This window comes from Schistocerca americana, chromosome 3 (assembly GCF_021461395.2).
Source record: "Schistocerca americana isolate TAMUIC-IGC-003095 chromosome 3, iqSchAmer2.1, whole genome shotgun sequence".
Lineage (NCBI taxonomy): Eukaryota > Metazoa > Arthropoda > Insecta > Orthoptera > Acrididae > Schistocerca > Schistocerca americana.
Window position 1 is genome coordinate 875725973 of NC_060121.1, and position 14682 is coordinate 875740654.

A 14682-nucleotide genomic window follows, 5' to 3' on the forward strand; every position below is an offset into this window, starting at 1 on the left:
CTCTTTGGTTTGAAGCTGGCACAGTACTTACAGTAGAATATCTTTGGCTTCCCTCTGACAACCATGCCTCCATCCTTGCTACTCTCCCTGTTTTCCTTTCCCTGTTGCTTCATAACCTGGGTTGTGAGTAACTGAATCTGCTTTCCCTTCTTCCCTTTCTCTCCCCTCTCTCCTCCCTGATGAAGGAACATTTGTTCCGAAAGCTAGGAACGTAAATTTTCAGTTCTGTTTAAAATCATAATGTCTGTTGACACCGTAAAATAGATAACACACAGATAATTTTTACGATAGTCTTTTGGACAGGTGTTTGGTACCAGTAATTCATTTTTACACATAGTGGTTTATACTGAACAGCAGTGAAACACATGTATGTATGCACGTTATACACATTTTAAAAAATATAGGGAATAGAAGCAGTTGTCAAGCAAGTATAATGATTTCAGTTTGAGTTTGAAGTTTATTTTGTTATGTGTTACATTTTTACTTACAATACAGTCCAAATCACAATAATTGGCAATTACTGCAACTCAGCTAGATCTCCTGTGTCTCAGCCCAAGTGCAGGTCTGCCTATGCACAGGCCACCTGTGTCTAGGCATGTAAATTTGGCTGGCATATGGAGTGGACCGAAAGGTTTGTCTCAGGTCACAGGTGGTGTCATCTTTTTGACATCACAGCTGGTCACAAACTCATAACCTGGCACCAAAACTAGCTCCAGCTACAACTGCAGTTATAAATGGTGCTTCTACTCCCACTGTCATCTCCAACCCAGATGTCTAACATCCCAGCAACCACCCACCATGCCGTTAGCCATAGCCCCATGCAGCACACTTGCCAGTACTACCCGCTTCCCAGCTACCCCAGCTGAAAGCATGCAGATATGTGGGCCATTGTTTGGGAGCCCATGAACAGAGTCAATCCCCCTGCCCAAACCTCTTCTAGTGTCAGCTGTACTGGCGCAGAATTCTATCTCTGACAAAATGCCAACTCCATTGTCCCTGTGTCCATGCAGTAGCAGACGAGGCTATGATGCTAGATCCCTTGGTGGGAACCTCAACTGTGCCTCCTACGCTTCTGGACTGGCAATGGCACAAACCCAGCCTCCCCCGATATCGAGGGGGAGGGATTTAGTATCCCCACCCACGGCAGGTATCGATAGTGATTCAAAGATGTTGCACCTCATTACTATGACAGCTGCTATCTCTGGCTGTAAGAAATGTAACAGGCATTCTTGTGGGCCATCCCTCTCACACAATTATAGGTTGAGCAGGCAACCAGTAAGCATGTGTTCCACACTGTATGAAGCACTCATTAACTTGCATCACTATACATACAAAACCTTGCTTTTGTTGTAGACTGTCCGGCTTTCGTTATCGGGATATACTCAGTGTGCAGCTTACAGTGGCTCTTGCTCTGTTTATGTTCTACAGTGGACAGAAAATAGTGAGTGAGGGGAAAAAGGAGATGAGGAGTGGCTGACAGCTGGGCAGGAGAAGCAGAAAGTGTACAAGATAGGAATTTGACATCAGAGAGCAGAGGATCTTGCATGTGGCACACGATGAAGGGCTGAGAGGATTGGCAGCAGGAGACAGAGCAAAATATCAGAGGAAAAGAGATTAAGGCCAGTAGGATTGTAGACTCAGAGGATATGCTGCAAAAACAATTCCCATCCATGTAATTCAGATTAGCATGGGTTGTGAATCAGCTATTGAGTTTTCAAAAGGGGGGAGCACCCATTATATGCCTTAGTGATTCAACTGCTATTACAATCAATGGGAGTTGTTATAAAACAAGTAAAAAACACATACAAATAAATACCGCAGCCTTACTAGAGTGAATGTTCCATGGCACCCAGCCATCCCAGTCATATGTATCATCCAACATTACCTTCACACATTAATTGCTTTTTCAATTACTAGTAAATGTCTCTGAGAAGTAGCCAAACACAATGCAAATCTTACACTTAAATTGTCATCTATTGTATTTTATGTAATACAACATTCCTATCATCTGGAGATGATTATGATAGAAATCACTGGCTGTCATTGAACGTTCACTCCAGTAAGGATGTGATAGCTATTTGTGTGTGTCTTTTTTTATGTATTTTATAACAACTTCCATTGATTCTAATAGCAATAGAATCCCTAAGTCATGTAATGGGCCCTCCCCCCTTTTTGAAAACTCAATAGCTGCTTCACAACCCTTGCTAACTGCAGGGATGGGAATTCTTACATGACTTTTAAATTAAGACAAAATCTCATTGATGTTTTTATATAGACAGTTTCAGCCATGTCAGTCAGTTCACTATGTATAGTACAGGAGGACAACAGATGCACCTTCTGTGCTGCATAGTGACCTGATGATAAGGATGCTCGAAGCTAGCCATCAAAAAATTAAATGAGATTGTACCTGAAGATCTAAATTATTTTAAAGCATATATGACAGTACGTTATTATCCACTCAAATATCCACTTACTGAGTCAAATGGCTCTGAGCACTATGGGACTCAACCTCTGAGGTCATTAGTCCCCTAGAACTTAGGGTTTTAATTTATTTTTATATGTCAGCTTTATCTGTAGAGATACCCAAGACATTTTTTTACTGTATGTTCCATTCTTTCATGTGTATTTAAGTAGTGGACAGGAGTTAATTTTTTTCCTTCTAATTTAATGCTCTGAAATTGAATCATGCCTGTAAGCTAATTTTAAATGGAAGCAAAAGTACAGTGATGCTGTATCTTCAACCAACTGACATGATATTATAAGATATATTTGTGAAGTTCACACCATACAAAGATAATCAGTGGTGGTGTTTTACATGACAATGATATCTTCTACATGATTTTGCACAAACAAATGGCCAGATAATGGATTAAGATACAGGGCCGACTCTCTAGATTTACAAATATGAATAAAACATTATGTAATCCATAAACTTACAGCTTTCATAAAAGGTGTTCATGACTCTCATTCCTCAAAACAGTGCAATGCCTCAACTTGGGAACCTGTTTGTCGACAGACCTCACTCTTGCTTTTTTCCTTTACAGCGCAGTCCCTCCGACACCCACCAGCAGGGGCCAAGTGGTACGGCAAACTGTATTGGCTTCTCTGCTGGCCAGCACTACTTCTGCTCAAAGTTACAATTCCTGACTGCAGCAAGCCCAAACTTCGCAAGCTTTTCCCTCTTACTTTCTTCATGTGTATTGTCTGGATTGGATTAAATGCATATTTTGTCTCATGGATGATTACTGTAATCGGTAAGCTCCTTGACATCTCTGTCTAAGTTACAATTAACTTTCCAAATAAAGTGTGGGGTCTTGTAGATGGATAAGAAAGTTCATGAGATTAAACCATTTTTAACTTATTTTGCTCATAAGCAATGTCCAGATTTCAAAACTTTAATATAATTTCATTCAACATGATTGTTAAACTATTAGTGACAGTAGGGAAATATATAATTTTATAAAATTTATTGGATCTTATTCATTAAAACAGTAAATAATAAATTTAAAAAAAATGGGCTTGAGAAATTAAAAGATACAAAAGTTTGAGAAATTATAACAATAAATTACAGAAGAGAACAAAAAGTGATCGCAAGCCTTTATTCAGAGACACACACAAAATAGAAGATTACATATCATTTGGTGATGAAAAAATATTTAAAATCCCAAAAGTTATAGTTTCAAACACATTTTACAAATCTGTGAGTTTAGGCCATATCCCAGTTGCTTTTCTTTTCATGGCCACTAAGCAATCCACTTTTTTGCTTCAGATATTATTAACTTTCAACATATGGATCTGGAAAGCAATGAAACATGACACCAATTTCAACAATAATTTGAACATACATATCTGCAGTTACATATGGTATACAATTCACTGTTTAAAAGAGGTTCGGAGCAAGAGCGTGTACAAGAGGCCGAAGACGTGCTTTGTTGGTGCTGCACATTTTAGCATTTTTGGCTGAAATAAACTCATGCTTCAATGTCCTTCTTTGGCATGCCAGTGCATAAGTGTACACAGAATTGCTTCTGCATAATATTTCATTAATTTTAACAATATCTGTGTGTATTGTGATATACTGTAAAATTCCGAACACGTGCTAGTAGTGTTATCGCCAAAGGTAGGCTTAAACTTAATTGTACTCTTTTAAAATTTTTGAGAACAGTAGGCCTGCCCTCATTCAAAACAACCATTCTCTTCTTTCATCGTATAATTTACATGAGAAATAGATTATTATTGTGAACTTCTGGATGCTTACAAAACTATATTTTCGTAAGTTACCAGTATGAGTATTTCCAATATGTAAGTAATTCCATAGCATATTAGCATTTGAGGTTCACAGCTTCTGCCAAAGAATATATCACTCATGTATTTAATCATATATCAATGTAAATAATTGGGCATTTTTGGGAATTTTCGGGAGATACCATTGTCCTTTACATAAACTACGAGTAATTTGCAGTAAGTTGGCATTTGTGATTTAGTTACTGTAGCAGATATTCTAACTAACATATTGTGTTACATCCAGTTTTCCATAAAAGAGGAGTATCCCTATATATTATCTACATTAATCATAAATCATCTTCATTTTTGAGTTTGCTAATAATTATAATTAACCTCAGAATGTTTTAGGAAACTAGTAATTTTTACCATAGGTTTTGTGTTGCCTTGACAGAAATCTCATTTTGCGTGTTTGTTCCAGTTCTTACAGGAAATTAGCAACTTTTTTGCTCAAGAGATCAAATGATAATCATCAGGTTTAATTTATAGTTCTTTGTTCACTGCCCCATAATACATTGCATCAGTCAAAATGCAACCCCACTGTGAATCCTGTTCTCGAACACAGGATGAGTTGGTTGATATTCATGTGCAGCTGCTATGAACTGTTGTGATGGGAGGGCTCCTGAGAGTCATGTACCTGTTATCCTGGTACCAGAGGTACCTCAAGTACTATCCTCTCCTGCGGATCCTGTCTCCCCTGCAGGAAGTACAGAATCTGTCACCACTCATCCACTTGACCGTGAGTGGCATTTCATTTGTAGATCGAGGCATTCTGTACGAGGTGGACAGGGACCAGGGAGGATTCAGCGTGTAGTACAGATCCTCATAACCAATAAGTTGGAGGTGCTGTCTTTCACTGAAAAGTAAACATCCAGTGGGAATCACTTCACCTGTTTGGGGGAAACCTGTTTTCTACAGTGTGAAGAGGAGGCAAACGCAAAAGGGCAGGAATCTATTAATCGTCAGTAGTTCAAATGTATGGTGAATGATGTACCCCTTAGGTAAATAGCAGCAAGGACAGGAAAGGGCACCAGGTGCACTCAGTGTGTATGCCTGATGGTCACATTCAAATGTTGAGGAGGCTGTTCCAGCAGCCACTGAGGAAACAGGATTCAACCAACTGTAGATTGTGGTGCACATTGGAACAAATGATGTCTGTCATATGGCTCTGAGGTCATACTTGGGTTGTTCCAGAGGCTGGCAGACTTGTGCATAACACTCACAATTTGCAGCATTGTCCCCAGAACTAATCGTGGCCCTTTGGTTCTGAGTTGAGCGGAAGAACTGTACCAGAGACTTCATAGGTGCTATGACAAGTTAGACTCCGACTTTCTGGACTTGTGCCATAGGGTTGAGAACTGTAAGGTCCTCATAGGGTTGAGAACTGTAAGGTCCTCCTAAATGTTCTGGGTTTGCATTAAACATCAGAGGCTGCTGCTCAGGTAGCTGATATTGTGTGGGGTGTGCACAAGAGTTTTTTAGCCTCAGCAACTATCCATCCAATCAAGATAATGATAGCTGTAGGAAACCCAGAATATCAGTGTAAGACCGAAAGAAATGCCTCCCACAGATGAGAGTATTACAATTCTAATGGTAAATTGCTGAAGCATTCACAACAAAGTTTGAAGCACTCATGAAAAGCAATGAAGCTCACATAATATTAGGATCAGAAAGCAGATTGAAACCTGTAATTGATAGCAGTAAGATTTTTGGACTAAATTTGAGTGTACCTCGAAAGGACAGGCAAACAGGAAATGGAGGTGGTGTCTTTGTTGCAGTAGGCAAGAATCTATGGTCCACTGGGACAGAAATTAAAGCTATATGTGAGACTGTCTGGACAAGACTCAGTATTAGGGGTGGGCTAAAATAATAATTGGATCCTTCTACTGTCCACCAGACACATCTCCTTATGTAACCAAAAACTTTAGAGAAAACCTCAGTTCACTTGTACATAAGCTCCCCAATAATACTGTAATCTTCGCTGGAGACTGTAATCGTCCAACAGTTAATTGGGAAAACTACAGTTTTGTTAGTGGTGGGCATGATAAGACATCAAGCGGAACATTACTAAATGCCTTCTCTGAAAAATGCCCGGAACAGATAGTTAGAAGCCCCAATCATGATGAAAATATATGAATGTAATGGCAACAAATAGACCTGACCTCTTCGAGGATGTCTTCATCAAAACTGGTATCAGTGACCATGACGTGGTTGTGGCAACAAGGATTATCAAAGTCCAATGGACAACTAAAACAAGCAGAAAGACACATATGTTCAATAAAGTAGATAAAAAATCAGTAGTGTCATATATAACAAAGAACTTGAAACTTTCAGCACAGGGCAGAAGCATGTAGAAGAACTCTGGCTCAAGTTTAAAAGAATAGTTGACCATGCACTGCACAAATGTGTACTCAGCAGAACAGTTCATAATGGGAAGGAATCTCCATGGTATACAGTCACTGTAAAGAAACTTCTAAAGAAACAGAGATTACTGAATATTAGTTGTAAAACAAAGTGAATGGCTACAGATAGAGAGATGCTGAATAAAACACATTTGGCTGCCAGGAAAGCAATGTGTGATGCCTTCAGTTACTACCATAGCAGTATATTGTTAGATGATATTTCACAAAACTCAAAGAAATGCTGGTCATATGTAAAGGCTGTCAGTGGCATCAAAGTTAGTCTCCAGTGCCTAACGCATGAGACAGGAACTGAAATTGAGGATAGCAAAGCAAATTCTGAAATGCTTAACTGTGTTTTCAAATGTTCTTTTACAAAGGAAAACCCAGTCCTCGTACCACTGAAAAGATGAATGAAATAAGTAGTTGTGTCAGTGGCATTGAGAAACACCTGAAATCATTAACACTGAACAAAGCTTCAGGGCTTGATTAGATTAGATTAGATTTTTTGTGTTTTTAAATGTTCTTTTACAAAGGAAAACCCAGTCCTCGTACCACTAAAAAGATGAATGAAATAAGTAGTTGTGTCAGTGGCATTGAGAAACACCTGAAATCATTAACACTGAACAAAGCTTCAGGGCTTGATTAGATTAGATTTGATTTACTTTCATTCCAATTGACCCGTAGTGAGGAGGTCCTCCAGGATGTAGAACATGTCAGAAAAACAACAATACATGACAAATATTTACAACTCAAAAAAATAAGCTAATGTACCACTCCACAGGTCCAAGTGGCATGGTCGTCACTTTTTAATGAACGCTATATGAAAGAATCATTTTACAAATACTAATACAATGAATTTAAAATAAAAAAGGTTTTCATTTATTTATAAGGTAATAAATGTGTAATACAACTACTAAATACTTATTTACAATGAATACATTACTGTACTGAAATTGTGCAGAAGTTATGTACAGGGTGAGTCACCTAACGTTACCGCTGCATATATTTCGTAAACCACATCAAATTCTGATGAATCGATTCCACAGACCGAACGTGAGGAGAGGGGCTAGTGTAATTGATAAAAAAATGCACGAAAGTATGTTTTTTAACACAAACCTACGTTTTTTTAAATGGAACCCCATTAGTTTTGTTAGCACATCTGAACATATAAACAAATACGTAATCAGTGCCATTTGTTTCATTGTAAAATGTTAATTACATCCAGAGATATTGTAACCTAAAGTTGACGCTTGAGTACCACTCCTCCGCTGTTCGATCGTGTGTATCGGAGAGCACCAACGTAATGTGCTGCTCCAGTCTCTTCTGTACCTAAGGTCCATAACTGTTCCCTTTGGATCCCTACGTAATTCAGTGCTCTCCGATACACACGATCGAACAGCGGAGGAGAGGTACTCAAGCATCAACTTTAGGTTACAATATCTCCGGATGTAATTAACATTTTACAATGCAACGAATGGCACTGATTACGTATTTGTTTATATGTTCAGATGTGCTAACAAAACTAATGGGGTTCCATTTAAAAAAACGTAGGTTTGTGTTAAAAAACATACTTTCGTGCATTTTTTTATGGTTTCTATTAACCAATTACACTAGCCCCTCTCCTCATGTTCGGTCTGTGGAATCGATTCGTCAGTATTTGATGTGGTTTACGAAATATATCCAGCGGTAATGTTAGGTGACTCACCATGTATATATATATAAAAACAAAGATGATGTGACTTACCAAACGAAAGCGCTGGCATGTCGATAGACACACAAACAAACACAAACATACACACAAAATTCAAGCTTTCGCAACCAACGGTTGCTTCGCCAGGAAAGAGGGAAGGAGAGGGAAAGACGAAAGGATGTGGGTTTTAAAGGAGAGGGTAAGGAGTCATTCCAATCCCGGGAGTGGAAAGACTTACCTTAGGGGGAAAAAAGGACAGGTATACACTCACACACACACACATATCCATCCGCATATACACAGACACAAGCAGACATTTGTAAAGGCAAAGAGTTTGGGCAGAGATGTCAGTTGAGGCAGAAGTACAGAGGCAAAGATGTTGTTGAATGACAGGTGAGGTATGAGCGGCGGCCACTTGAAATTAGCGGAGGTTGAGGCCTGGTGGGTAACGAGAAGAGAGGATATACTGAAGGGCAAGTTCCCATCTCCGGAGTTCTGACAGGTTGGTGTTAGTGGGAAGTATCCAGATAACCAGGACACTGTGCCAATATGTGCTGGCCGTGCACCAAGGCATGTTTAGCCACAGGGTGATCCTCATTACCAACAAACACTGTCTGCCTGTGTCCATTCATGTGAATGGACAGTTTGTTGCTGGTCATTCCCACATAGAAAGCTTCACAGTGTAGGCAGGTCAGTTGGTAAATCACGTGGGTGCTTTCACATGTGGCTCTGCCTTTGATCGTGTACACCTTCTGGGTTACAGGACTGGAGTAGGTGGAGGTGGGAGGGTGCATGGGACAGGTTTTACACCGGGGGTGGTTATAAGGGTAGGAGCCAGAGGGTTAGGGAAGGTGGTTTGGGGATTTCATAGGGATGAACCAAAAGGTTACGAAGGTTAGGTGGATGGTGGAAAGACACTCTTGGTGGAGTGGGTTTCAGGGCAGGATTTGAGGAAGTCGTATCCCTGCTGGAGAGCCACATTCAGAGTCTGATCCAGTCCCGGAAAGTATCCTGTCACAAGTGGGGCACTTTTGGGGTTCTTCTGTGGGAGGTTCTGGGTTTGAGGGGATGAGGAAGTGGCTCTGGTAATTTGCTTCTGTACCAGGTCGGGAGGGTAGTTGCGGGATGCGAAAGCTGTTTTCAGGTTGTTGGTGTAATGGTTCAGGGATTCCGGACTGGAGCAGATTCATTTGCCACGAAGACCTAGGCTCTAGAAATCAGTTTGTTCTACTGAGAAATTCATCAATGGAGTAGAAGGAGTTGGCCACCAATAAATCCTTTGGGCTTCTCTTAAACTGAATTTCATTGGTTGTTAAGCTTTTTATGGCTGTTGGAAAGTTATTGAAAATGTGTGTTCCTGAATAATGCACACCTTTTTGTACAAGACTAAGTGACTTCAAATCCTTGTGAGGATTATTCTTATTTCTAGTATTGTTTCCATGAATTGAGCTGTTGGCTTGAAAAAGTGATATATATTTTAATGACAAATTGCATTAAGGAATAAATATGTTGGGAAGCAGTAGTTAGTATCCCTAGTTCCCTCAACAGGCTTCTGCAAGATGTTCTTGAGTTCACACCACATATAACTCTTACTGCACATTTTTGTGTCTGGAAAACTGTAGCTTGGCTTGATGAATTGCCCCAAAAAATAATCCCTTATGACATTATGGAATGAAAGTAAGAAAAGTATGCCAGCTTTTTCGTTTTTATATCCCCTATATCTGACACAATTCGCATTGCAAATAGAGATTTGTTAAGATGCTTCAGCAGTTATGTGGTGTGCTCCACCCAGTTGAATTTATTATCAAGCTGTAATCCCAAGAATTTAACACTGTCCACTTCTTCAATCTGCTTGTCATCGTATGTTAGGCATATACTCGTGGGACACCCCTTACAAGTTCTGAACTGCATGTAGTGTGTTTTTTCAAAGTTTAGTGACAAAGAATTGGCTAGGAACCAGTGATTAATGTCCACAAATATTTTATTAGCTGACCTTTCTAAGACTACACTTGATTTGCTATTTATTGCAATGTTTGTATCATCAGCAAACAAAACGAACTTAGCTTCAGCTAATGTTACTGATGAAAGATCATTGATATACACTAGAAAAAGTAAGGACCCTAAAATGGAACCTTGTGGACCCCACATGTAATTAGTTCCCAGTTGGATGATGCCTGATAGCTTGATACATGTCTCTTTCCTAATAACACCCTTTGTTTCCTGCCAGAGATATAAGATTTGAACCATTTTGCAGCATTTCCTGTTACACTATAATATTCTAATTTACTTAAAAGGATATTGTGATTTACACAGTCAAATGCCTTTGACAGATCACAAAATATACCAGTTGCCTGCAATTTTTTAAATTTTTTTTATTTTATTTTATTTTTTTTTAATTTTTTATTTTTTTGACGAAATCCATATCAGATTCTATACGAAGTCTGCTGCTTAGTTAGCCCGTCTTGTAACTATAATCTATCATAGATCCCTTGACCAAAAAAAATTGCCCAGTTCTTAGAAAAAGGCACAGTTCACACCCATCCATAAGAAGGATAGCAGAAGTGATCCACAAAATTACCGTCCGATATCTATGACATTGACTTGTTGTACAATCTTAGAACATATTCTGAGCTCAAACATAATGAGGTGTCTTGCACAGAATGACCTTCTCAATGTCAACTAGCACAGATTCCGAAAATACCAATCATGTGAAACTCAACTCACACATTTCTCACATGTCATGCTGAAAACTTTGGATCAAATCAGTCATGTAGATGCAGTGTTTCTTGATTTCTGAAAAGGATTTGATTCAGTACCAAACCTCTGCTTATTGTCAAAAGTTTGATCATATGGGGTATCAAGTGAAATTTGTGACTGTATGAGGACTTTGTGGTAAGGAGAACGCAGCATGTTAACTTGGATGGAGAGTCGTCATCAGATGTAGATGTGACTTCAGGTGTGTCCCAGGGAAGTCTGTGGGGACCCCTGATGCAGACAATATTAACAGTAACCTCAGACTTTTTGCAGCTACATAAATATTCAGTCAGATCTTGATAAGATTTCAAAGTGGTGCAAAGATTGGCAACTCGCTTTCAAGGTTCAGAAAAGTTATACTGTGCACTTCATGAAACAAAAAAACATAGTGTCCTATGACTACAATATCAGTGAGTCACTACTGGAATCAGTCAGCTCATTCAAATACCTGATTGTAACACTTTGTAGGAATATAAAATGGAATTTTGTGCAAAGCAGGTAGTAGTCTTCAGTTTATTCTTGTATTCATGCTTCCCATGGTAGTTCCAATGTATACCTTTCCACAACTACATGGAATTTCGTAACTCCACTTGCTGACAGAGGAGGACATTTCTCCTTTCCAGTTTGGAATGATTGACATATTTTCTTAGTTGGTCTAAAAACTGATCTGATGCCATATTTTGGTAAATTCTTGCTCACCTGATTAGTTACTTTTTTGATAAAAGGGAGAGAAACCTTATTCTTCCATTGCTTTGTTCTATTGTTGTCTTTTTTCTTACTGTTATTAGGTTGCAGAAACCTATTGACTTCCTTGTCTGAATAGCCATTCTTCTTGAAAGCCTGCTTCAGCTGTTTTAATTCAGCATCCAGGTGTTCCAGCTTGCAGATTCGTTTGGCTCTATCAACAAGACTTTTAATGCGACCTCTCTTTTGTGTGGACGATGGTTGGATTTCTTATGCAAATATAAATCTGTATGTGTGAATTTCTGAGAAACCCTATGTTTCAACCTTACATCAGACTGTCTCATAAGTAAAATATCCAAGAAGGATACTGTGTTGTCGTTTTCCATCTCACTGGTAAAATGCATTTTTGGATTTATACCATCCAAATGATGAAAGAATTTTTCTATAGCTTTTTTACCATGTGACCAAACAACGAATGTATCATCAAGATTGTTCAGCCCCACAGATAACATACTGAAGAAAACAAATACTGTGAAAAATCATTTACTTCATTTCAAAAAGAGGATAAGAAATCCTTATTAAAAACTGAAGCAACATGCCAGACTTATGGCATGACAAAAATTCATTGTCTTCCACTGAGACTGGTTGTTAGTGCTCTCAATTCTCCAGTGTATCAAATAGCAAGCTATCTAGCAAATCATTTACAACCATGTACTGGTAAACCTGACTCTTCTATAAAAGGTTCACATCAATTTATCAAAACCTTGAAGGATTAACCTTGACCCCCGAAGATGTTTTTCCATGGGATCTGACTGCTCATTTTAGACAGTTCCTTACTTCTAGTAATTTCTAGTGGGATTATGAATTTTATGAGCAAGTTTATTTTGTTGTAATGGGTAAGCCATTAGGTCCTGTGATCACTAATTTTTATATGGAAAAATTTGAAAAGTTATCACTAGAAAACGCAAATAAAAACCATGTAATGGTATCGGTTTGACGATGATACATCCGTAGTTTGCTCATGTGGTAAAAAAGCTTTAGAAGAATTCTTTTGTTATTTGAATGGATATAAATTCAAAAATCTAGTTTACCATGGAGATGAAAAGAGACAATGCAGTAGCCTTCTTGTATATTTTACTTATGAGACAGCCTGATGTAAGGTTGAAACATAAGGTTTCTGAGAAATTCACACATAGAGATTGATATTTGCATAAGAACTTCAACCTTCTTCCACACAAAAGAGAGGTCCCATTAAAAGTCTAGATAGAGCCAAAAGAATCTGCAAGCCAGAACACCTGGATGCTGAATTAAAACATTTGAAGCAGACTTTTGAGAAGAATGGCTATTCAGATAAGGAAGTAAATAGGGTCTGCAACCTAATAACAGTAGGAAAAAAGACAACACAGCAGTGGAAGAATAAGGTTTCTCTCCCTTTTATCAAAAAAGTAACTGATCAGGTGAGCAAGACTTTACCAAAATATTACATCAGATTGGTTTTTGGACCAACTAAGAAAATAGGTCAAGAACTCCAAACTGTAAAGGAGAAATACCCTCCTCTGTCAGCAAGTGGAATACATAAAATCCCATTTGTTTGTGGAAAGATCAACATTGGAACTACCAAGGGAAGCGTGAATACAAGACTGAATGAATATAAAAGGCTTTTCCACCTAGCGAAAACAGAAAAATCAGCTGTAGCAGAGTGTCCTTTTCAGTCAAGAAATCATAAAGTGAAGTTCTCCAAAACCAAAATTTTATCTACTGTGAACAACTATTATTCATGACTATATAGAGACACCATCAAAATGTGTAAGCATAGTGATAATTTTAACAGAAAAGAAGAAGCCATGAAAGTTGATAATATGTGGACAGTGGCTCTCCTGAATCGATAGATAAGTTTTTATATTTGATAGGTGACAATCAATAGCTGAATTTTATCTCTAACAAAGGTTATCTCTGCTCATCATGTATGTATGTTGCTCTTCGATGTCCAACTCATCAGTTGGCAATATTCCGTGTTACCAAGAACACCTCAGAAGATATCCAGAACAGCTCTGTACAAAATGACAGGAACTGGAAAGTTTTTCAGCCATGGCTATACAGCCCAGAAGACTCATCAGCAACTAGGATATCCATCATGCAAGTCTTTACTATATAAACTGAGGTCTACTTCCTACTTCACCCATGACTGAGCCTAAATGACCATTCCATTTTATGTCCCTAAAAAGTGTTGTACCCGGGTATTTGTATGAGTTGACCAGTTCCAGCTGTGACTCATTGACACTATAGTCATGGAATATTATGTTTTTGCATTTTGTGAAGTGCACAATTTTATATTTATGAACATTTAAAGCAAGTTGCTGATCTTTACACCACTTTGAAATCTTATCAACATCTGACTGAATATTTACACAGCTTCTTTCAAACAGTACTTCATATAGATAATTACATCGTCTTTGAGAGGTCTGAGGTTACCATTAACAGTATCCACAAGGTCATTGATATACAACATGAACAGCAAGGGTCCCAAAACACTTCCTTGGGGCACAACCAAAGAAACTTCTACATTTGTTGATGACTCTCCATCCAAGATAATATACTAGAAAATTTACTCTGACATAGGGAAATTGCACACCCATATACGTAGTTACACATCTGTAATCTTTCTGAATTGCACGTGAAGAAATGGCCAAAAACCCACAGTTCATAAAAAGTATAATTTAAAAGTATAGGTTGCTATTAACCACATAGAGCAGACATTGAGTAGCAGATGGGCACATTGGTAAAAGACTGACTACTAGATATTATTCAGCTATCCAACACACACACACACACACACACACACACACACACACACACACACAAAGAACTCAC

At 38.5% G+C, this 14682-nt stretch overlaps 1 protein-coding gene across 1 annotated transcript in view; it reads left to right on the forward strand.

Annotated features, from left to right (window-relative positions):
* The window catches only part of LOC124607060 (sodium/potassium/calcium exchanger 4-like), a 137050-nt gene that overhangs the window by 94408 nt on the left and 27960 nt on the right, over window positions 1-14682 (forward strand). The window contains exon 7 of the mRNA XM_047139237.1: window positions 3045-3254. Coding sequence (XP_046995193.1) covers window positions 3045-3254 — 210 coding nt within the window. The remainder of the gene's footprint in view (window positions 1-3044; window positions 3255-14682) is intronic.